Raw genomic sequence first — 23,915 nt, 5'->3', positions numbered from 1 at the left:
CCCCAGCCAGGCCGGGCTCGGGGGTCCCGATGTGCGGCGGGGGGGGGGGGGATGCCGCGGGACCCGGCGGGCCGGCCGAGGGAGCTGCTCGCAACAGCGCCGGCCCAGGGGCCCAACACCCCCGCAGTCGGCCCGGCGGCTGGAGTCGGCCCCCTCGTTCTGCAAAGCCCGAGATTGGCTGGAGCCTTCTGAAGAGGAAGTGGCCGCAGCATCTGACAAAAGGTGCTTCCTTTTTCCTGCGTGGGAGTCAATATCTGACAAGAGGGGAGAAAAGAATGCCTCTGCCCTCAGGGTTCAGGCGGAGCCCCACGCAGCTGCAGAAGCTGCCGGGCTTGCTCCTCAGAAGGGCGGCTGCTGTCCACCCCCCCACCCCCGCCTCGCTGTCCCATACAGCCCTGCCCCCGCAGAGCCGCCCCCCGAGTCCCCGGCCCCTGTCCACGCAGCCAGCGCGCAGGATGTTGGCACCTCCTGAATCTTCCTGCCCAGCGTCATCAGGCGCTCTCTGTCCCCCGCCCCCTGAGAGTGTTTACAGCCCTTTCTGCTGGACCAAAAGCCTTCCTGTAGCTGCCTTCCTATGACCTTTACAGTCAGACTGTCCCTCCTTTGAGGCTGACAGCACTGAAGCATTTGAAGGGCAAACAAATCTGCCAATGGGACACAGAAGCAGAATTTGAATCCAGACCCGTCAACCCACTGCATGGAAGAGGTGGCTTTTGTTTTCACACAAGAGCTCTGCCTGTCATCGGATTAGGTCCAGGTGTCTGCAGCTTGTCTCCATGGAGACTCCCACCGAGAACAACTCTCTCCTTTTCTCCCCTCCACTCTCTAGTCTCATCTCACCCAGGAGAGGCCAGTTCTTTCTTTCCTGACTCTTTGACCCTGGGTACGTTACGCAACTTCTCCGAGCCTCCGTTTCCTCACTTGTGAAACTGGGAGAATCACAGCCCCCATTCTACAGAACTGTAGTGGAGTAAACAAAGTAGCATGTATAAACCACTGAGCACAGTCCCTGCTCCAAGGGCAGCAAATGTGACTCATTGTTTTATCAGCAGATGACTTGACTTCCTGCTGCGAGGATAGCGATCATCTCTGAGAACCTCCTAAACTTCCCTCTTGGTTTCAAAATGCTGCTCCGGCAGCAGGCTTTCTCTCTTCCTTCATCCCAGGCACCAGTGCCTTGAATCAACAACTTCTCCCATTGCTTTTGCTTCCATCCTTTCTATCTCCTTCTGGATCTGTGGTTTTCAAGCCTTACTTACGTTCACGATACGGTTACAAAACCCAGAATTTTATTGAGCATTACAAAGTCTTTCTTCCACTGACTCTGATTGTATCCAGAGTTATCACCCTATTTACATGCGTCGTCCTGTATTGCTGGAGAGGACTGTGCCCTAACGAGACTCCCTTGATCCTCACAGACCCTCATTCCCAGGTGCCAGCTTGCAGTCACCCCTCACCTCTCACCAGGGACTGGAGAAGTCATAGATTGTACCCCAGGGCACAAGACATACTTAATTCAACCTCCTATTGGACAGACATGCTAAGAGTGAAAAGTAACTTGACATTTTGATGATGATTTAGCAGTGAGCTTGCAAAGGGTTTGCTTTATATCAACTGGCACGCCGGTTAAGAATGTTATCTTTGCTCTCGCTCCTCGGTTCACTGCTATCTTCAAGGTTGTCCATCTGTCACTCAAAGAACAGCCACTATGGGGGCTGATCACTGACTCTCAGACTGCTTACATGATCTGAAGGAACCATAGGAGGGTTTGGGCAGGAAGACAGTGGGGAGGAAGGAATTGGAATAAGTGTATACATCTCTGGGTCTCTCTAGGTCAGGGATTGTAACATGGAAGAAGGGCTCGGATTTGTACTAGAAAGAGGGTAAACAGTAGGCAGAGATGAGAAGAATGGGTCACACGCAGAAGTTTTGAAGAAGACAGAAGAGTGAGGGATGCTGGCAGCTGCAGGAGCATCTCCCCCATCTCGGTAGCCTCTGCGTAGCCCAGCCCAGTGGGACTTCTGTGAGCATCCAGGTGAAGCAGCATCAGACTTGGGAGGGAGGACCCCCCTCCTAGCAAGTGCATGGTGAGGAGGCTTCACACGGTTCCTAGGGTGATGCCACCAAAGGCAGCCAGGACAGGAGACGGGGAGAGCAGGCAGGTGTCACAGGGTGACTATAAGGACTCAGCGCCCCCTGCCCCCAACCCAGGCTTCCCCCAGAGACCCACAGAAACCGTAGACTGAAGAGAAGTAGCTCAGCACAGAAGAACTGAGCAGCTGGGACGCTAGTCTGTGGTCAGCTCTGGCAAAATTTGTTATGCTCTGTAGTGGCAAAACAACAATGACAGAAAGAAACATGCAAACCCCCAAAACTCCCCCTAGAAGAATCTGGGCACTGCAGAATGGCCTGGCAGAGGTGGGAGCAGATCTGAGAATCAGATGCTCTCAGCCTGGACCAAGAGGGGTCTTGATGTCCCTGTGACGAGGCAATCCCTTTGTCTGTACGCATACGGTCGAGGCCTTGGCTAAGCATCTTGTATGTTTCAGAAAGGACCCCATTTCCCCACGCAGCCACTGTATGCATGATGTGACTATGGGCACTGGGCCATGCGTGCGGAGGGCTCCGTACAAACTCCGCACTGCTGGAACCCGGCCCCAGCACTGGGGCGACGACAGCTGAGCTGGGGCTCAGATGAGACAGGGGAGCCACCTCCCACTTCAGTCTTGCCCATCAGCCAGCTCTGTCATAAGATGATTCAGGTCTCAGGGAAGAGAGTCTGAGTTGGACCCTGAGTTGGACTTGGTTTCGACTAACTTTCCTGCTGAGTTCCTTGGAATGGTCTCTCTTCCCTGTGGGTGTGACTCGTTCCCGGATAAAGTAAACAAAGAAATCTGTTGCTATTAATGGAGCTGTTTCTCCTACTGAAATCACGACGGTAAGCCTGGCCTCTGAGCCAGCCAGCGCACACCGGGTGCGCACGCTCCCAGCCCTCGGGAAGGCGGTCGGAGCCAGGCTGCGGGCTGCAGAGGGGGCTGCGGGCAGACCGGGGAGGCCAAGCGGGAGGTCGGAGGACAGTGGCTCAGAGTTCGTAGCACACTCTGGGGAAGTGGGAGACTCACACTCATTCCAGCAGACAGAGGAAGGACGAACCCCTAGCACTGCACTGTCCAAAATAGCAGCCACCTGCCATGAGTGGCTTTGTCTGTGACAATGAATTACAATAAGTCAATTTCAGTGCCTCCGTCCCACCAGCCACCTTTCAAGTGCTCGGCAGCCCACGTGGCTCATGGCCACAGTAATGGACAACATGGAAAGAGAGTATTTCCATCATCACAGAAAGTTCTAGTGGGCAGCACTTCCCGGAACCTGAGTGTTATCTTCACGAAGCACGAGACGCAATGGGTCACAAAGGTGGGCGCAGCATTTCGTCAGAGAAATCAAGTTGGAGGACCCAGATTAAAAGTAGCTTCAGAGAAGTTAGACTTTGATCTGAGAGGTAATAGGGAGCCATCTCATGTACCTAAGCAAGGAAGGTCCACGAGAAAATACAGACAAGTGAAGTGACTGAACTGCACTGGCTGCGTCTTAGTCTGCAGGTGAGGGAAGTCACTGGAAAGAAAAGGAGAGACGTGGAAGATGGGCCACGTTCACAGGGATGCTGTTTCTGCAGCAGAAGTTAGCAAGTGAGAGCAAGAAACAATTGAAGGAGGAAGTAATGAACAGAGAAGTCAGCCGGGCAGGTGTCATCACTTCCTTCTCCTCATCTTCTTATCTTCTGACCCCTCAACCCCCCAAATAATTAATCACAAAATCTTCTGAGATATTTCTTCCCTCTGCTCTCAACTCTGCATCAGTTTAGATTCGATTTTAGACGCTCTGCCTGTGTGGGTAAGATGGGGACAGTTGATTCAAACCGAACAGCTACTGCAGACATCTTCTCGCCATGTTTATCTGAGCAGTGCGTTAGTCTGGGAACCGTGTTTAAACAGATTTGAAAAGGGAGCAGAATTTACACGGCTTCACCCCCAGAAACCCTCTCCTGAGCTACACACCCTTCTCTCCAACTGTCTGCGTCTACCTCCGTGGGAATCTCACGTGTTGCTAGCTAAACTTACCACCTTCCTCCTCCTCACATCCCACCGTTCCCCAGCCTTGTACAACATACACACCCAAGCCTGCTCTAGTCCACTCATCCCCACGGAGTGCTGTGTGTGACCTCCTCCGAGCCGACTAGCGAAGCCAGAAAGCTGCCCCATTCCCACAGTCATCACAGTCAAAGTCTTTTTCTCTCTGATCCAGCCCTCCTCGCTACCCCAACATGGTCTGGGGGGCCCTTCTGTCCTCTCCCTGGCTTCCTGCCATATTTCCCTGTCTCCCTCCACCAGTCTCACTTCTAGCCCATTGATGGCTTATTGGCTTGGTCCTTTCGAAACACAAATCCGATCGTGTTACTTACCTCCTAAAAGCCTTCAATGACCCTCCAACATCTTCGTCCTAAAAGATGAAGGCTAAGCTCCCTCCCACGGGGTTTAGGGTCCTTTGGGAGTTTTCCACTACATTTCCTGCTCTTTCTCTGTCCCCACCCTGCACTTCATCCAAGACAACATGCTCTTCCCTCCGCTGGAATATTCTCCCCACCAACCCCAGTCCACCCCCAGTTCAACCTCTTTGAAAGTTCTTGTTCGTCCTTCAAGACTTCAGGCCACATCTTCCATGACAAGCCTTCTCAGTCCAGCCGGACTGAGTCACTCCCTGGGCTCTGTTCCCTCTTAACCAGGACCACATGTCCTTCAAGCCACTTGTCATCCTGTCTGGTCCTTTTTCCTACCCTGTCTTCCCTCTCCACTTAAACGCTAAGAAGACAGCGGCTGTGCCTTCCTGCTTGGCCTTGTTCGTCCACGTACCCCCAGCCCCGAACACAGGGCCTGATGGAGAGAAGGCGGGGTGAGGTAGCGGAGGGCCCAGGCTTCTCATGCGCACCCTGGGGGAGTCATGTCGGTCCCTGGGGGTCAGTCTCCTCCTCTGTGAAACTGATAATAACACATACCTTGTGGGGAGGCCGGACCATGAGGATGAATAGTGGTCAGTGGACAGGCCCCAGGCAACGTTTGCTTCTTAAAACATGGGCGTTAAATGGAGGCTGTTATTATTAGCGTCGTTATCATAGTATGGATATGGTTATAGCTCACAGACTGGGGAAACCGTTCACAAAGCATGGAAGGGAGTCAGAAAACATGGTGGGTTGGGACAGGCAGGGAAGCCCTGTTCTGGGCGTGATGAGAAGATGAGGGTGGGGTGAGAACTTTCGAGGTCCCCAGAGTTCTGGTTTTGACAGGTAAGGACTGTGGGTTAAGAAAGAGGTTATGGGAAGAGAAGAGGCACAAATGAAAGCCAGGACATGAGACTCTCAGACCCGGGAAGTAACGAAATAGATGTTTGGAAACCAGAGACAAGCCGGAGCCCAGAGGAGACCAGCACTGAGAAACATTTTTAACTCAAGGCACTGGAGAACATCTCAGATACAAGAGCATCTCAGTTCCCTTGGGACTCCACAGAGAACTTGCACTAGGTGTAAGCATGGGAGAAAGGAAATGCAAGAAATTCTATTATCCTCAAGAATTTGGCGATGGAGCAGGGGCTGCTGCCTGAAAGGGAAATGAAAGGAGAGAGGCTGTCATCTTGTGCTAAGCGAAGGTCCAGGGCCAGTTCTGGCCCGTCTCACAGCCTCAGAACAGGAACTGTCCTCTGGGAGCAGACCGCACTCTGGGATGGATGGATACAGCCACTCACCATGGTAACAGCTTCATGAGAGGAGCACCGGCTGGGTTTCAGCCCTACTCACCCTTTCTGCCAAAACTTAACCAGTGCACACTTACACAAACTTAGGTGTTCTGTCAAAGGGTTTAGGGATCTAAAGCACCATTCAAAAGCAAGAGGTCCTTTTTAGGAAATGCAAGTCAAAACCACAATGAGATATCACCTCACACCTCTCAGAATGGCTATCATCAGAAAGACCATAAATAACAAATGTTGGTGAGGACACGGAGAAAGGGGAATCCTTGTACATCGTTGGTGGGAGTGTAAATTGTTTCAGCCCCTATAGAAAACAGTATGGAGGTTTCTCTAAGACACTAAAAATAAAACTACCATATGATCCAGCAATTCCACCCCGGATATATATCGAAATACAAAAACAAAAGCAAAAACAAAAACCTCAAAACACTGATTCAAAAAGATACATGCACTCCAATGTTCACAGCAGCACTATTTACAATAGCCAAGACATGGAAACAACCTAAATGTCCATCAACAGAGGACTAGATAAAGAAGATGTGGTGTAAATATACCATGGAATATTACTCAGCCATAAAAAATAATGAAATAATGCCATTTGCAGCAACATGGATGGACTTGGAGGGCACTATGCTAAGTGAAATAAATCAGACAAAGACAAATACTGTATGATGTCACTTTTACGTGAAATCTGAAAAATACAACAAACCAGTGAATTTAACAGAAGAGAAGCAGACTCACAGATACAGAGAACAAACTAGTGGTTACCTGGTAGGGAGAGAGAAGGGGAGAGGGGTAATATAGGGGTGGGGGGGGTGGGAGGTACACACTGTTGGGTGTAAGACAGGCTCAAGGATGTCTTGTACAACACAAGGAACACAGCCAATATTTTGTAATAACTGTAAATGGAGTGTAACCTTTAATACTTGTACAAATTTTTTTAAATTTAAAAAATAAAATAAATCCTTTTTCAAGAAGTGTTTGAGTTTCTGACCTCAGTATTCTCTCCCAGAAAGGGATATTTGGCTACGTAGATGAGCAGAAGTCCCACGGCCTCAGGAATAAATATCTTTGTGTTTTTATTGCATGTCAGCGGGTTATAAGATGCTGGAGCCATGGAGAGGTTCTTGAGGGCAAGGACCATGCCTTACTCATTTCAGTACCTTGAGGACCCTTACCGTGTCTGCCTCAGAAAAGTTAATTGGAAGGAACAAAGAGAAAGAAAATGTATGTGTGTGTTGTGTGTGTGTGTGTATGATATGGATAGAAAATAATGCTGAATAAAGTTCAAACAGAAGACTCCTAGGATGGGTTCTTTTTAACAAAGAACCTTAACAAACTCTCAGCTTTCCCTTATATTCTTTTTAAAAAATTATTTATTTTTTTTAACTGAAGTATCACCAGTTTACAATGTTGTGTCAATTTCTGGTGTACAGCATAATGTTTCAGTCATATCTGTACATACATATATTCCTTTTTATATTCTTTTTTATAATGGGTTACTATAAGATATCGAATATAGTTCCCTGTGCTGTACAGAAGAAACTTGTTGTTTATCTATTTTATGTATAGTAGTCACTATCTGCAAATCCCAAACTCCCAATTTATCTCTCCCCTCCTTTCTCCCACCTGGTAACCATAAGTGTGTTTTCTATGTCTGTGAGTCTGGTTCTGTTTTGTAAATAAGTTCATTTATACCTTTTAAAAAATGTTCCACATCTAAGTGATCTCATATGGTATTTTTCTTTCTCTGTCTGGCTTACTTCACTTAGAATGACATTCTCCAGTTCCATCCATGTTGCTGCAAATTGCATTATTTTAATATTTTTATGGCTGAGTAGTATTTCATTGTGTAAATATACCACACTTCTTTATCCAGTCATTTGTCGATGGACATTCAGGTAGTTTCCATGTCTTGGCCGTTGTAAATAGTGCTGCTGTGAACATTGGGGTGCATGTATCTTTTTGAATTAGAGTTCCTTCTAGATATATGCCCAGGAGCGGGACTGCTGGATCATATGGTAAGTCTGTTTTTAGTTTTTTAAGGAATCTCCATACTGTTTTCCATAATGGTTGTATACATTTTTTTCACCAATCTAACCACACCTCCTAGAAGTTCATTTGGCCAATTGAAGGTCCTCAATAAATGTTTCTTAACTGAGTAAAATAAATAGTTCAGCGAGATATGTGAGTCACCATCAGGCATCTGATATTCACAGCAAACGGTGGATTTACCCCTTGGTGGCATTTCTAGATACGTTCACTCGTGCCCACTCACGCGGAGCGGCCAGGGAAGGGAGAGTCCCCGCTGTAGGATGACCCACACCCACGGCGATCTATCTGGTGAACACTTCCCTGCACCAGCCGCCAGGCGCGCACGCTGTCAGTCCTGTCTGGCTGAGTACTCACGCTAACTCTTCCCGGGGAGCTCCACACTGTCATCTATTTTACAGACCAGGAACTGGAGCTCAGGGACGTGAAGTGATCTGCCCAGTGACACAGAGAGAATTCTAATTTCCAAGCCCAGTGTCCATACCTAGGCCCTGGGCCCCCAGAAAGGCACTGACCCTGGTGGTAAAGCGAGGGGCCTAGATGGGGAACGGGGTGTAAGACTTCACAGGGTTAGACAGTAAGAGTGAGTGAAGGAGAGACAGGCCACCACTCGCAGCCCATCACAGGAGACACCTGCCTCGGCCTCCACCCACTTCGCCTTATGTGTAAACCACTGCGTGCTAATTTTTCCATCCAGCATAAGCTCTGAAGGGCTTGGCAGGCCTCGAGAAAAGACTGGCAGAGAGGTTGTACTGAAACCTCCAGCCCCCACCGAGGCTGTGCTGACACCCCGACAGGAAAGTGGACATCTTAGGTGGTCCTGCCACATGTCAACGCCTCTCTGTCCAAGCTCCTTAGAAGAGACCTGAGGATCCTGACCAAAGCCCGGTGTGGCCGAGGCGTGGGAGGGAGGAGCATGGAGCCAACCCAGCCCCCGGCCCACAGTGGGCCCCGCACCCTGGAGCCTGGGAAACAGCAGGCCCGTTATGGCTGCCTCCCCAGAAACGGCGAGCAAAGATATGTACACTGTTGTCTACACCCTGCACGCCCATCCCCAACACACACAACATAACCACCCACACACATACACACATACCCTGATGCACCCAGACACACCCACACCCCCCCACACAGCTCTACACACATCCCTCCCCTCCACACACCCACACACACACACCCCCTACATACACTGACACACATACACCACCCGCCCCACACGTGCAGACCCTCAGCCTGTCCAGCTCTCAGACTGTGGGAAGATGGTCTTCCCAGAAGAAAATTCACTCTTTTAACTTCAGAACCTCCACGCCCACTATCTCTACCGTTTTTCTCTTTTCCTTCTCCAAGGCAAACTCCCCTCTATTTTAAAGCACCCACCCTTTAGCGGGGTGGGGAACTTGAAAAATCTTTCAAAACCTGGTATTTGGACTTTAGGATATATTTATCTTGTGATTATTAACCTGAACTTTTTTTTAATTCTAAGGTTTATCTTTAACTTTGGCTTGAGAAAATTTGCCCCCCACAAAAGTCAACAAGATGTAAGACTGAGGACAGCACGGGGCACACTCTGTGCACCCAGAGTTAAGTCACAGGCAAAAGTCCCGGGACACCATCCATGAAACAAATTCAAAGAAACTCATTCAAAGAAGTATCAAAAGTTACCCTTTGAATACCTGCCTCCATACCCAGGAATGGAGCAGGTTTAATTTTGCCTTGTTCTGTATACGTAGAAATTCATTGTTGGGCAAGTGAGCCTTTCAACCTAAAAGAGCAAATGCTGCGTTGCAAAGGGACTTGGCACATGTAGCTACGTCTTTTGCAGGAAGAAGTAAAAATGTGGTCTCTGGAGCATATGAAGTGGGGGTGGTGCTGGCTTTTTGTTTCTCCTTCAAGCTTGCAGGGTCTACAGTCTATGAATTTGCTGCACCCAGCCTGCCTCTCCAGGGCCACCCCGCCGGTGTTCACAATCTGGAGCTTGCGTGTTTCTTAGGAACTTTGACAGCAGTTCCTTCTGTGGGTGTGTGTCTCCATCAGTTGCAGCACTTCACCGGCCCCTCTCCGCCTCTCTTTGCATAACAGGAAGCCAAGCACAAAAACAAGAAGCTCGCAGAACTGTGAGTGCTTCCTACCGAGCACTCTTGGGCTGCCTCTTCCCCACACACAGTGAAGTGAAGATTCGGCAATCGGCGGCCTGTGGACCCTTGGGGTCGATGCTCTGGCTGCTTAGCTGTACAAAGCTAACTGGCTTCCTAGACATGGATGTCAGGACGGGCTGTGCATCATAGAGGATGGTGGGACATTAGCACAGTGAGCTCCACTCCCTGCTCACATGGGGGGCTAAAGCCAGACGGCATTCGAAGAAGTGTTGACCCTTCTGTTGTCAAAGCCAATCATTTGTTCTTGGTGAAGGGCTTCTGCTTAATCACTAGTATTTATAAATAAACAGTGCCTTAGAATGCTCGAAGTATTTGTATTTATAAGCCCAGGTACATTCTGTGGCTCCAGGATCTCACAGCAGTGACCCAGCCAGTGCTCCGGGGCTGGCACTAGTGACCCAGCACTGGGCTTTGATGCAGCTACAAACCGTTACCCAGCTGACAGATGTCACTCCAGCCTGTTCCCAGGGCCTTCTCTGGTCCTCGGGAAGAGTGATTGTTAACCTTACAATTCTATCAAGAGTGTGAACACATAGCAGCACTATTCACAATAGCCAAGACATGGAAACAACCTAAATGTCCATCGACAGATGACTGGATAAAGGAGTTGTGTATTTATACAATGGAATACTACTCAGCCATAAAAAATGATAAAATAACGACATGTGCAGCAACATGGATGGCCCTGGAGAGTGTCATTCTAAGTGAAGTAAGCCAGAAAGAGAAAGAAAAATGCCGTATGATATCACTCATATGTGGAATTAAAAAAAAAAAAAAGACAAAGAACTTATATCTAAAACAGAAACAGACTCAGACTTAGAATACAGACTTGTGGTTACTGGAGGGAGTGGGGTGGGAAGGGGTAAACTGGGAGTTCAAGATTTGCAGATACTGACAGGTACACATAAAATAGAAAAACAAGCTTACACTGTATGGCACAGGGAAATATATTCAATATCTAGTGGTGGCTTATGGTGAAAAAGAATATGAAAATGAATACATGTACATTCATGTATGACTGAAGCATTGGGCTGTACACCAGAAATTGACACAATATTGTAAACTGTATATTTCAATAAAGAAAAAGAGTGTGAACAATGAATCATTCTTGAAGAGGGATGAGCCCCGTGTATAAGTCATAATATGCTTCTCTTACTCTACAACCTGATAAAAAGATTCTATTAAAAATTGAGACAGCAGCTGCTCACCTGAGTCTGCCGGCTCTCCCCTTGAAAGTGTACTATTGCTTAATAAATCTCACTTTGCTTTTTTGAAAAAAAAATTGAGGCAATTAGATTATGGATAGAGGATACCAATAAATTATTAATTAGTTTCATTTAGGTGTGATCAGGCTATGTGGTTAGAAAATAAAATGTCCATATTTCTAAAGATGTATAGTTAAGTATGCAGAATAAAATTACATAGCATCTGGGATTTGCTCTAAAATATTTTAGCAACGGAAAGAAAAGAAAAAAAAAGGAAGGGATCGATAAAGCAAATGTGAAAAAAACCTTGATAATTTTGCATTTCAGTAATGGATATACATGGTGGTTCATTACACTCATTCTCCATGTTGGTGTTTGAAATATATGTGTAATAAAAAAATACATTTTTCAGAATTCTACTTGGCTTTAAAAAATAAGTTCTATTAGGCTTAATTTTTTTTTTCACACATCAGCTCTTGCCCTGAACTTCAACTTGCTCATTTTCCCAGGCCTGCATTTCCAGACCTGTTAGTTATTCCTCTGAGCCCAGCGGAATGATGTTCCACAGATGCTTTACCACACACGTACACAGTCCCTCCCGGACAGAGCCTGCCCTTCCATTTCCCCAGCGCTGTCACTTTATCAGTTAATGAAGGGGAGGAACTGGGGGACTCCTGACACTTCCAGTTACGGATAATATTTCCTGTAAAGTCAGCTTTTACTCCAACTGTTAGTGGTGGCGATGGTCTGTGTGTGTATGTGTGTGTGTACATGTCCAGACACACATACACACACACACACACACACACACACAATATAGTCCCCCCCAGGGACGGAAAAGGAGCAGTGGACAGCCCCATCTTGAAAAAACAGCTGCTGCTAGGAAGGCAAAGAGGCTTCATCTTGTGTGGCAATTCTTTCTGACCGGAAATAATGTATGGCTGAAGCCTAGTTCAAGCTCAATGGAAAGAACAGAGTGACAGACGATCAACGTTTACGATGATAAAAGTTGGAGGAAGTGCTAGTCTGTGGTCTGCTGGACCCTGGTAGATGGCCGACACCTGATGGTAGCCCCCCAGCCCTGCATTACGTAGGCAGGCAGGCAGGCGGCCTGGAGCAGTGGAAGCTGTATCTGCATGGACATCAAGAGATGGGTCAAATTCCAGCTCAGACACAAACCAGCTGTGTAATCCTCTTGGCCTTTCTAAGCCTTCATTTCCTCATTTGTAAAATAAAAGAATGGAAATAAATCATCTTGAATGCATTTCCAACACTAAGTTCTTTTGAAAGACCTATTGAACATCTTTCGGCCAACCACTTGTGTGTTATCCTGTTGGGGTGTGACACATCTAACGTAATTTGCCAACTCACGTGGGACTTCAGTTCTATACCAAGACCACAGGTCTCTAGTGATGTGTTTACTTAACTGATAAAGAAAAATGAATTTGGCAAAAGACGTAATCAGGGTGCTTTTAATCAAACACGGATGGTTTGGCACACCCTGGTTAGATTGTGAATTCAATATTAGGCTAGAGAAGATCCCCTGAGAAGTCCCAGATAATACGGGGTTGGAGGTGTTGCCGGAGAATAGGTTCTTGTCTCTCGCAGAGGGGCAAGGATTTTCAGGAACTGGGCCCTGCTCACTTTTTGGCCTTTTATGGTCAGCCTGGGAACAGTCATGGCCCCTGTGGGTGTGTCATTTAGGAAGCTGATGTGTTACAATGAGCCTAGCAAGAGGCTCAAGGTCTACTGGAAGTCGAATCTTCCACCATCTTGGGCAGGGTCGGTTCTAACTAGTTAGGTCCTATCCTCAATTACTATGTCATTCTTTGAATGGTTGCACCCTGCGCCCCTTCCCTCCCATCTCGGAGGTAGGCAAAAGCCACTATGACTCTTACTCAAGGGCTGACAGTTCAACTGGCTGCATGGTCAATTTATTCTGAATGATACCTTAGCTCCCAGACATGACAGACCCATCATCTTTCTGGATGTATCTCTCTAACTCTAAACCAGGCTTTATATATCAACAACTGCAAACACATCCATGCCCTTTTGACCAAGAAGCCTTCTACTAATTTAGTTAAGGAGATAATAAGGTATGTATCTTAAGTTTATTTACAAGGATATTCACTGCAGCATATTGCTTCAAAAATAGAAACAAATAAATGTCCAACAACATGGAATTGGTTGAATGAAGTATGGTATGCCCATAAAGTCAAAACTTACGTAGCCTTGAAGATGTTGCTTTACTGGGTTACAATGACATGGCGAAACACTGAATTTATGTATTTAGGTTAAAAACTGTTTATTCTAAAATCATATATACAGGGTGACTCCATTTTGTTTTAAAAAAAAAAAAGTGCACATGCATATGTATCCACACATATTCCAGCGTAGGAAAATCATGTGTGGTGTTGCAAAGAAAAATATAATGTCAAAATTCACGCCAGACTGGTGTAGGGTTATAGGTCATTCTCCTGAGAGGTGGGATTCTGGGTAATTTTTATGTCTTCGACCTGCTTTTTCTCATAAAGAAAACAAAAGTTATTTATAAAAGCTCTATGTCAGCTTTTTCTTCAAGGATCTGCAGGCTGAGTCTCCCAATTTAAAGTTTTTAAGACTTAAGTCAATCAAGAAAGAAATGACAGAGGGGAACCTGTTAGGAACAATGTAAGGAAGAATTTCCATAATCTACACCCAAGTGAATTCCGGACGTTTTGAAATCGAGCATTTCCAAAGCTAGCTATGTCATCTTGGGCAAATCGCCCTTCCCTATCTGATGGGATCACAATGTTCTTTATGAAACATAAAGCAGGTATAGATAATATTATTGTCATTAACAAGAATAACTTCGACAGGTCTTAGTTTCTACATACATAAAATAAGATGGTTGAACAAGATGCATGCTGAGGTCCTTCTCAGCCCCCAAATTTTTCTACTTTCTGCAGTTGGATAGTTTCTACTAATGCATGAGGTACGCATAGGTATACAATTAGGGTAAGGGGGAGCAGAAATGAGGGACTCATTATTTGGGAAACAAAATGAGAGAGCAAGTGCTCAGGGAAGTGGGAGTGATCAGTATGGTTTGGAGCTATCAGCCAAGACATCACAGAAACCATAGAACCTGAATGAGCCCTTTGGGATGAAGAAGAGGCAGACGGAGGAGAGAGAGGAGGCAGCGGGAATGCCTGAGGGAGCCTGAGAAGGAAAGAGCCCCTGGAATTCTGGTTGGTTTGATCCCATGATGTAACAGCCCCATTTCCAAATTTCCATGGACATGATCAAAGAATTACTCTAGTAATAATAGGAGGAAATGTAAAATGAAAGCGAAAGTAAAGAAGGATGCTATGTACATGCTATTTGTGGGGCGGAGGATTTCTATAAGCTGGAGGCTGCGCAGGGCTAAACTGAGAGTAGAGCCGACCAAACCTCAGTTCCGTGTATGTGGAGAAGCAGTCATCCATGGTGGGAGACTGAAAGCCAAAAGAACCTGGACCAACTCCTACAGAAGAACAGCAGCATTGGGGGTCGTGGGGGGACAGAGGGAGGCGCCCAGAGTGCTCCCAGGACAGAGGCCTGGCTGGGCACCACCTCCACCCTTCTCCAGGGGCTGGAAGTCCCACGGGAAGATCAGTCGGTGTCCAGTCTTGCTGGCTCCTAACCTGGGCCACCGAACCAATGAGAGCAGGGGGCACTTTCCCAGCTGACCTGGGGCTGCCCTGAGGAGAAAAAAAGAGACTCCCCATAACAGAAGGGGATCTGTGCTCCATAAATTGAATGCTTCTTTAAAAGTTAGGTGTAAGCTCACTGTGCCACCCAGCAACCCCAGTTCTAGGAATGTACTCCTGGGAAACGAAAGCATATGTCCACAGATTTTTGTAAGCAAGCGTTCCCAGCAGCGTTCTTCATAATGGTCAAACTGGAAACGATCCAGAGTCCACCAGCCGCTGGATGGATGGACACAATGCGGCAAAGCCGTACAACACAACACTGCCCCCAAATAAGAAGGAACGGAGTAATGATGCTGCAACATGGTGACCCTCAAGGACGTTACGCTAAGTGAAAGATGCTGAATGCAAAAGACAGCCTATTGCAAATCCATTTATAAGAAGCACCCAGAAAGGGCAACATAACAGAGACAGAAAGCAGATCAGCGGTTGCTTGGAGCTGAGGATGAGGACAGGGGTTGACTGCAAATGGGCAGAAGGGAACTTTCTGGAAAGATGAAATTGTTCTAAAACCAAATGGTGTTGATCGCTGTGCAAGGAACAAATCCTAACTCATCTTATAAAGATCATTTTAAATAGATCATAAACTCCACAAAGTTAGAGATTTTCCTGTTTTGTCACTCAGGTAGCTCAAGTGTCTAGAATACTCCAGAAATGTCAAGGATACTTCCGTATTAGGGAAACTATTAAATGGTTTATTACAGCAATGGGTGAAAGAATTGAAAAGCCATACGTTTTCAAAGGATTTACGTTTGATAAGTTTCAGTATCGATTTATACCACAAAATTAATTATCAAGGACAGACTACTTTCTTAGGTGGTGAAGAATGTCTGTTTCAAACCAAAGGGCGGGAACTGAGAAAATGCTCTATGTTGCTGAAAATTCAACTATTGAAAACTTCAAGAAAGAAGTTCTTAGGAGCAAGGTCAAGTGTTTGGTGTTCTCATTGTGTAAAGAAAAGTGATGGAGTACGGGTGAGACGCTGCAAAAAAAAAACCAGAAAATGATGCGGCAGAAAATTTCTGACACTTCTACTGTGTGATAAAATTGAGGGCTGAGGAACGTGTGAGAATTTCCGTTGCTGTGACATTTTGCAATTCAGTGAAACATATTTTGAGGACTGACAGAAGAAAACATTCCAAAATTCATGAAACAATTGGAAATGCAAAATGAGCTGGGGACTTTCCATTCCCACAGGACATTTTTACTAATGTAGTGAAATGAAAGTCTAAGAAGTATTTGGCCTTGGTGTTCCCTTCAGAGGTTGATTTTGGAGATCTTAAGTGTGTTCTTATGGCTGGGTTTGTGATGTATGTAGCATATTAGAATGTATTATGATATTCAGATACACCACCCGAACAGTATAGAAAAATTTGCTGTCTGTATTTTTCTCACCCAGCAAATATTCCTTGAGTGCTTTTTACATGGATAAAACTGAATTTTACATTCCCATTGCATAATGTGACTTATCAACTCCTTTCAGTATGTGTGAGCCTGAGGTTTGGTGAACACAAATCATAACCAAAAGTTTGATGAACATCTGTCTTCCATGGATCTATGATCCATAAAAAAAGAACATAATTAGGGGAGGGTATAGCTCAAGCGGTAGAGTGCATGCTTAGCATGCACGAGGTCCAGGGTTCGATCCCCAGTACTCCTTCCAAATATAAATAAATAAACCAAATTACCTTCCTCTCATCAAAAAAAAAAAAAAACAAGATTAGAAAAAAGAACATAATTAGTTTTACAACTGGAGCTACATTTTTAGAGTGAAATACATCATTTTATATCACAGTGGAATTGCATCTTTGCTGGCAAGAAAAAATACTATTCCTTTCTACTTGTTCATAAGGAAAAAGTATAAACATAAGATCAAAATAAATTTTGAAATACCAAAAATAAAAAATTAAAATAAAATTCATGAAACATAAATCAATAGAAAAAAAAAAGTCTTGCTCAGAGCTACTGATGGGGGAAATCACTGAGATTTTATTTTTTCATAAAATAGTGTTATTTACCACATTTCTACTCATTTCAGGCTACTGCTTCATGGTACTCGAGTGAGGCTTTGCAGAAGGCAGCATTTCCCCTGTGACTCTGCCACTGACATCCTGCAGGTCTGTTTGCTCTTCAAAGCTGTCAAACTTTATCAGCTATCTGAAAAAAAATGCTCTAGGGGGTTTCCCTATTATCGCCCAAGGTCGTCGCAAAAATGTTAGGATTTCTTTTGGAAGCATCTGTGAGCAGCGCGGTGCCTCTGTCTGAAGGGGGCTGTCTCGGCGGGCGGACACAGACCTCTGCCTGACACCTCTCTTTGTGGCCGGCCACCCCTGGCAGCCTCTGCACGGAGTCTCCTGTTGCTCATAGAAGAATGAGAAGAATCATTCTTCTTTCCTGGGTCTTTATCCACCTGTTTGCTTTGAGCCGATGGCTGCTGAAGGACAAACGAAGGCTTGAAGTCGTCGGTGCAGAAGTTGAAGCGGCAGGAAGCACGGACGGACAAACAGGATGCGGAAGAAGGGGAACTACGCGTGGGCGACTTGGTGACCGATACCCTGACATGCAGGATTTGCTCCTGGTTCCGAGTCCCTGCGGTCTGGCACATCTTATAGCATAAAAGACCTTTTTAAGATGAAAAATCACTAATAATATTTGTGTTGGGTTTTATCGAAAGGAAATAATTCCCCTAAACTCAACATATGCACTAAATGGACATAAAATCACTGACATGTTTAATGAACAAGCATGGGCCACACTCAGAAAAGAAACAGTAAACATTTTAATATGGAATTTAAAAATTGGAAGACAGGATTTACTGCATATGCTCAAGAACTGATCATATATATATTTTTTTCTCCTTCAAATCTTTCACACCACCCTTCCCCTCTCCTTCACTTTTCTGGCATGTCTTTAATTGCAACGACTGCGAAACGGGAGGGCTTCAAATCAGACCTAAGAGAAGTGGGAGGAAGTCATACCCAGACTTAAGAACAGCCCCGGGAAACGTCTGTTCCTTTTTATATATGGAAAGATGTTTCAAAGTGCAAATGGATAAACATCGCTAATTAATTCACTTGAACGTTAGAAATCCATTGATAAATAGCATGAGTTTTGTCGTATGAGGGATGGATGTGTTTGAGGGGGATGAGTTTCCAGAGCACCACTTCTACTCACAAAATTTTGAGAGCGAGCCTCCACAATGACATTCCAGAGTGTTTGACCATAAAAATAGCACTGACCGTTCCAATGTTGCAGCACATTCCCCCTCATGATACAAAATACTTTGGAAAATGTGACTTCCGTGATCTCTGGGAGGAGGCCTGGAGAGGGAGGGCTGAGGGTTCAGGGTGACACAGGAAATCTGTGTTTGTAAGGCTTCGGTGTGTGGGTGTGTTCACGTGGGCAGCACTGCAGAGGAAATATGAAAGACAATGTGTGCGAAGCACGGCGGGCAGGAGCTGAATGGGAGACTCAGAGAGTCTCCAAAACTTACAAAACATATTTGAGATCCAGGGACTCTCCTGGGTTGGGATTATCAAAAACTACTCTTACACCAAAAGCACAGTCTATAAGAGAAGAAACCGATACTAGCTTTTGTCAAAATTAAACCTTTTTGCTCTTTGAAAGGCACTCAGAGAATGAAAAGCAAGCCACAGATTGGAAGAAAATCATTGAAAATCACTATCTGACAAAGGAATTGTACCCAGACCATAAAAAAAAAAAAAAAAAAAAAAAAAAAAACCTCTGAAAACTCAGCTACAAATAGACAAACAAATCAATTTTTTTTAAATGGGCAAAATACTGAACAGCAACTTCGCCAAGTGAATAGATGCCAAACATCATCAACCCTTAGGAAAACGTACAATAAAACCACAATGAGGTACCTCTACAAACGTATTAGAAGGACTGAAAGTGAAACTTAAAAGCCAACTGATAGTATCCAGGACTGGTAAGGATGAGAAGCAACGAGAACTTTAGAACATGGCAGATGGGAATACAAAATGGTGCAGCTACTTTGGAAAACAATTTGGCAGTTTCTTACAAAGTTAAATGTACCCTTACCCTTGCCTACTCAAAATTTATCCAAGAGAAGTAAGATATTATATCCACACCAAAACCTGTAAGCACATATTTAGAGCAGCTGATTCATGATCTCCCAAAATCAGAAGCAGCCCCAGTCTCTTTCGACTGATGAATGGCTAATCCATACAATGGAATACTACTCAGCAAAAGAAAAGGACATAACTGTTGACACAGGCAGTAACAAGGATGAATCTCAAATGTATTCTGCTGCATAAAATAAATCAGACTCCAACCCGACAGGTTTCACACTGTACAATTCCATTTATATGACATTTTGGAATAAGCAAAACTGTATGGACAGAGAACAGATGAGGGGTTGCCCAGGGTTAGGGTTGGCAAAGAGAGGTTGACAAAAACAGACGATGATGAAGTAGATAAACAAGTTTATACTGTATAGCACAGGGAAGTATATCTGTTATCTTGTAGTAGCTTATGGTGAAAAAGAACATGAAAATGAATATATATGTATATTCACGTAGGATGGAAGCATTGTGCTGTACACGAGAAATTGACACAACATTGTAAACTGACTGTACCTCAATAAAAATAAATAAATAGATAAATAAAAGAAATTGGGAGCCCCACCATACGCCAAAAAAAAAGAATCCCACTTTGGTGAAGATACTGATAATGGGGTAGGCCATGCATGAGTAGGGGCATGGAGTATATGGGAAATCTTCTACTCAATTTTGCTGTGAACCCAAAACTGCTCTTAAACATGAAACTCAAAAAAAAAAAAAAAAGATGACGATGGACTTGTTGTCTATCTTGAGTGTTGTGGTTATCACGTGACTCTCAGCATTTGCCAAAACTCATATAACTGAAGACCAAAGCAAATACATTTTACTAGACATCAATTTCAAAATAATTTTTTCATCTGCTCACATGTGTTGCACGTTTGTTACACAGAACCATCTGACATCCTCACTTCCTCCTGACCTTCGAAATTTTCCATAGCTAATGTAAGTTCTAAGTGGAAATAAAAGTGACTTCTGCCACCCCACAGTGACTTGGGCGAGGTGAGTGCCCTCAGAAAACATGGGAATGTAAGGAAGATGAAAACACCTCGCTAAATCTCCCCCCGATGGCAGGGGACCAGGGCCCCAGAGTGGGCTGTGGCGCCCCTTCCAAAGCCTGTCTTCCTCGTGGCACGCCATCCGCAGCAACAGGCCCACACGCCTATGAAAAAAGTCTGGCCATGACCCCCACCCAGATGATTCAGTTTGGAGTCCCAGACTAATAAGAGGATGTCGCCAGGGTGTTTCCTTCCATCAGCGCAACGTCCTCCTTCCGATGGTACTGGGTTTTAGCACAAGGGAGAGGGCAATGACAGGCAAGCTGATGGGGTTAGAGACCCCGAAAAGGAATTCTCCTGTGGCAAGTAGTACAAAGCCAACTGGGTGGTGTCCAGGAGACCTAATTACCCCGGCCTGATTCTGCTGTTAACTTGCTGTGTTCATATTTGAGCAATTTACATAACGCATCCATGTTTTCTCATTGTCTTAGTCGAATGGGGGCAGCTGCAGAAAGCAGATTCTGGATCAAGCTGGTTTAATATAGATAGAAAACAGATAGATAGATAGATAGACAGACACATAGACAGATAGACCAATAGGTACGTCAATCAATGGTTCTTAACCCCTTCGGGGATATTCACAAATATCTAAAGATATTTCGGTTGTTACAGCTAGGAGGGCTGCTATGGCCATGAGGTGGAGGAGTCCAGGGTCATGGCTAAATGCCCTACGGTGCACAGGGCAGCGCCCACAGCACAGTTTTCTGGCCCAAAACTGCAATTGTGCAGAGGCTGAGAAACCCTGCTATAAATATAGACACACACGTACCTATGTAAAAATAATGCGCATATGTGCATGAGTGTGTAATTCTTAAGGCTAACATGTTATTTCAAAAAACTAAGGAAATCTAGGGGAAACTTATCATGGCTCGGGACAATTCGAAATCCAGGTCGATTTTGCAAGTTTTGAGCTCTTGACGAAGTTCAAGGGCCTCCCTCTTAGTGCCCTGCGATTTGCAGGGCTCAGTTCCAGGTGCCCGTTCTCTGTGAACCTCAGGCTGAGAGAAAACCAGCGAGCTGTAGCTCGAGTCTGCTGTTCACCCTGCCCCAGGCAACTCTGTCCAGGGGCAGGCTTTCAGAGGCCAGGCCTGTGGCCACCCATGGAGATGGACTGGAAGCCCTCTGAGGCGGGGAGCTGGGAAAACTGCTCCCAAAGAGGGTCATAAACGTACCTGTAAAGTGATGACCATTAAATAAATGACCATGGGCCTCAAGTCCCTTGGAGGTGGAAATAATGGCAGGTGTCTCCTCAGAATGGAATTCTCTTCTTCCCTTTTTAGCTTGAAGAGTCTGTGGGGATTTTTATTTGTTTTTGTTTTGGGAGGTGGGGGGAGGTAATTAGGCTTATTTGCTTATTTTATTTTTAGAGGAGGTACTGGGGATTGAACCCAGGGCCCCATGCATGCTAAGCATGTCTCTACCTCTTGAGCTGTACCCTCCCCAGAGTTTGAGGCTTTTATACGACTACAGAACAAATGGAACCATAACATACAGGCTACGGTTTGCACTGTTGATTCCACGAACTGTAATGAGTTTTGCGGACTTAGGTTGGTCCTACGTTTTACCCCCTTAGAGCTGGCAGGATGTGCAAGGGAATTCGGCTCCCTGAACTTGATGATATCAGGCCCAAGTGAGATAAAAAAAAAAAGGGCAGTAAATTCTTAACCCGGATGCAGTAAGTGGGGGCCCAAATCAAGCATCTCCAGCACAAGCTCATGTTATTTTGAAGCTAATGAAATGGCCTCCCCAGGGCACCTGCTCAGCCTCTGGCGAAGCATCAGAGGTCTGGCGGGGCCCGCTGACCCATCCCGGCGGCAGCTGAGTGTGCTGCCCTCTGGTGGCCGCAGTCAGCTTCCACATCAACGACCGGACTGCCGTCCGGTGCCTGGCCGGGGCCTGGGGGTCAGCAACAAGAAGCAATTCCAGGAATTTCCCACTTAATCGTCTCCTTGTCACCCTCACATTGTCCCAGGAACACTGGACCAGGAAAAAGCTGTGGACTAAGGGGCCTTGGGAGTGTTTTTGCTCCATTCAGCCTCCTCTGACGCCACCTCTCTGTACACACGACACCCAGAAAACACGTTTGGGCAGGACCGATGACGGGAGCCTTGTGCCCACCCGTTGTGTCTAATGATCACAGGCTCCTTATTGAGGGTTCCTTTGTGCTTCGAAACATAAAGCAGCGGTTGGCGCCTTTGTACGATTACAGACCCCTTTGAGAATCTGCACGTACACATACAGTTTTTCATACAATTTTGGGAGGGTATTGGGCTTCTGGAAGCCATCCCAGGACGAGACACAAAGGGAAGGACACGGAATAAAAGCCTGACAAACATGTTTGTTGGGTAACACAGGTATAGCCCTGAGCCACTCTGAAGCCATTTGGAACAGGAAGGAAAAATATCAAGCCCACGTGGGCAAGAGACAAGGAAGAGGAAATCTATGCCAATTCGAGGATCATAAGTCCCTGACTGTCCTCCCGGAGGCGCCAAATGCCCGGATGTCTCCTTACTCATAGTTATTCATGCTGTGTATTTTTTTTTTTTTTGAACTTTTTTGCAGTTTAATCTTCAACACTTTGATGGCAGTGAGAGTACCCTGTGGCTATACCTCCCTGCTGCAGCCTAGCAGTCCAGCTGTCCAAGGGGCGGGAGAGTGTTCTGATCATCTCCACCGACCCAGCCCACAACATCTCCGATGCATTTGACCAGAAGTTCTCCAAGGTGCCTACCAAGGTCAAAGGCTATGACAACCTCTTTGCCATGGAGATTGACCCCAGCCTGGGCGTGGCAGAGCTGACAGACGAGTTCTTTGAGGAGGACAACATGCTGAGCATGGGCAAGAAGATGATGCAGGAAGCGATGAGCGCCTTCCCAGGCATCGACGAGGCCATGAGCTATGCAGAGGTCATGAGGCTGGTGAAGGGCATGAACTTCTCAGTGGTGGTGTTTGACACGGCGCCCACAGGCCACACGCTAAGGCTGCTCAACTTCCCCACCATTGTTGAGCGGGGACTCGGCCGCCTCATGCAGATCAAGAACCAGATCAGCCCATTCATCTCACAGATGTGCAACATGCTGGGCCTGGGAGACGTGAACGCAGACCAGCTGGCCTCCAAGCTGGAGGAGACGCTGCCTGTCATCCGTTCCGTCAGCGAGCAGTTCAAGGACCCTGAGCAGACAACCTTCATCTGTGTGTGTATCGCCGAGTTCCTCTCCCTGTATGAGACGGAGCGGCTGATCCAGGAGCTGGCCAAGTGCAAGATTGACACACACAACATCATCGTCAACCAGCTCGTCTTCCCTGATCCCAAGAAACCCTGCAAGATGTGTGAGGCTCGCCACAAGATCCAGGCCAAGTACCTGGACCAGATGGAGGACCTGTACGAAGACTTCCACATTGTGAAGCTGCCATTGCTGCCCCATGAGGTTCGGGGGGCAGACAAGGTCAACACCTTCTCTGCTCTCCTCCTGGAGCCCTACTAGCCCCCCAGTGCCCAGTAGCACCAACACCAGCCCCAGCTGCTGCCAATTCACACCCACCCTTTACCCTCCCGGGGCAGAGTTTGCACAGAGTTCCCCCGTAGTACAGGGGGAGCCATTTGGGGGGTGGGAGGTGGGGAGGGGGTCTTTTCCCCCTGGTGGGGCTGGGGGAGCTCCCCCCCCACCTCTCCCTGCCTCTCCCTTCTCAATAAAATGATCTTAAACTAAAAAAAAAAAAAAATTAATAAGGAGGGAAAATACAAAATAATTTGTCCTTGCTTCACAACCATCCTTTCTAATTGTCTATTTTTATGCTGTATCTGGGCTACACCTGGGTA

The 23,915-nt window shown here is 46.2% G+C and overlaps 2 protein-coding genes across 5 annotated transcripts in view; one reads left to right on the top strand and one right to left on the bottom strand.

Moving 5' to 3' along the window:
- Positions 1 to 23,915, bottom strand: part of ARHGAP25 (Rho GTPase activating protein 25) — an 86,746-nt gene that overhangs the window by 45,151 nt on the left and 17,680 nt on the right. Inside the window, exon 1 of one of the 4 annotated variants that reach the window (XM_010963759.3) lies at positions 466 to 482. The exons of the other annotated variants lie outside the window; for them this stretch is intronic. The gene's annotated coding sequence lies outside the window, so the exon portion shown is untranslated. Of the gene's footprint in view, positions 1 to 465; positions 483 to 23,915 lie in introns of those variants that run through there. 4 annotated transcript variants of the gene reach the window in all.
- On the top strand, positions 30 to 23,680 carry LOC105075821 (ATPase GET3-like). The gene is made up of 2 exons (XM_074341514.1): positions 30 to 222; positions 22,688 to 23,680. Exons 1-2 carry the CDS (start codon positions 30 to 32, stop codon positions 23,578 to 23,580), a joined length of 1,086 nt encoding a protein of 361 aa, XP_074197615.1. The 3' UTR covers positions 23,581 to 23,680.

The sequence above is a fragment of the Camelus bactrianus genome, chromosome 15 (assembly GCF_048773025.1).
Source record: "Camelus bactrianus isolate YW-2024 breed Bactrian camel chromosome 15, ASM4877302v1, whole genome shotgun sequence".
NCBI lineage: Eukaryota > Metazoa > Chordata > Mammalia > Artiodactyla > Camelidae > Camelus > Camelus bactrianus.
This window is presented reverse-complemented; position numbering and strand designations above follow the sequence as displayed.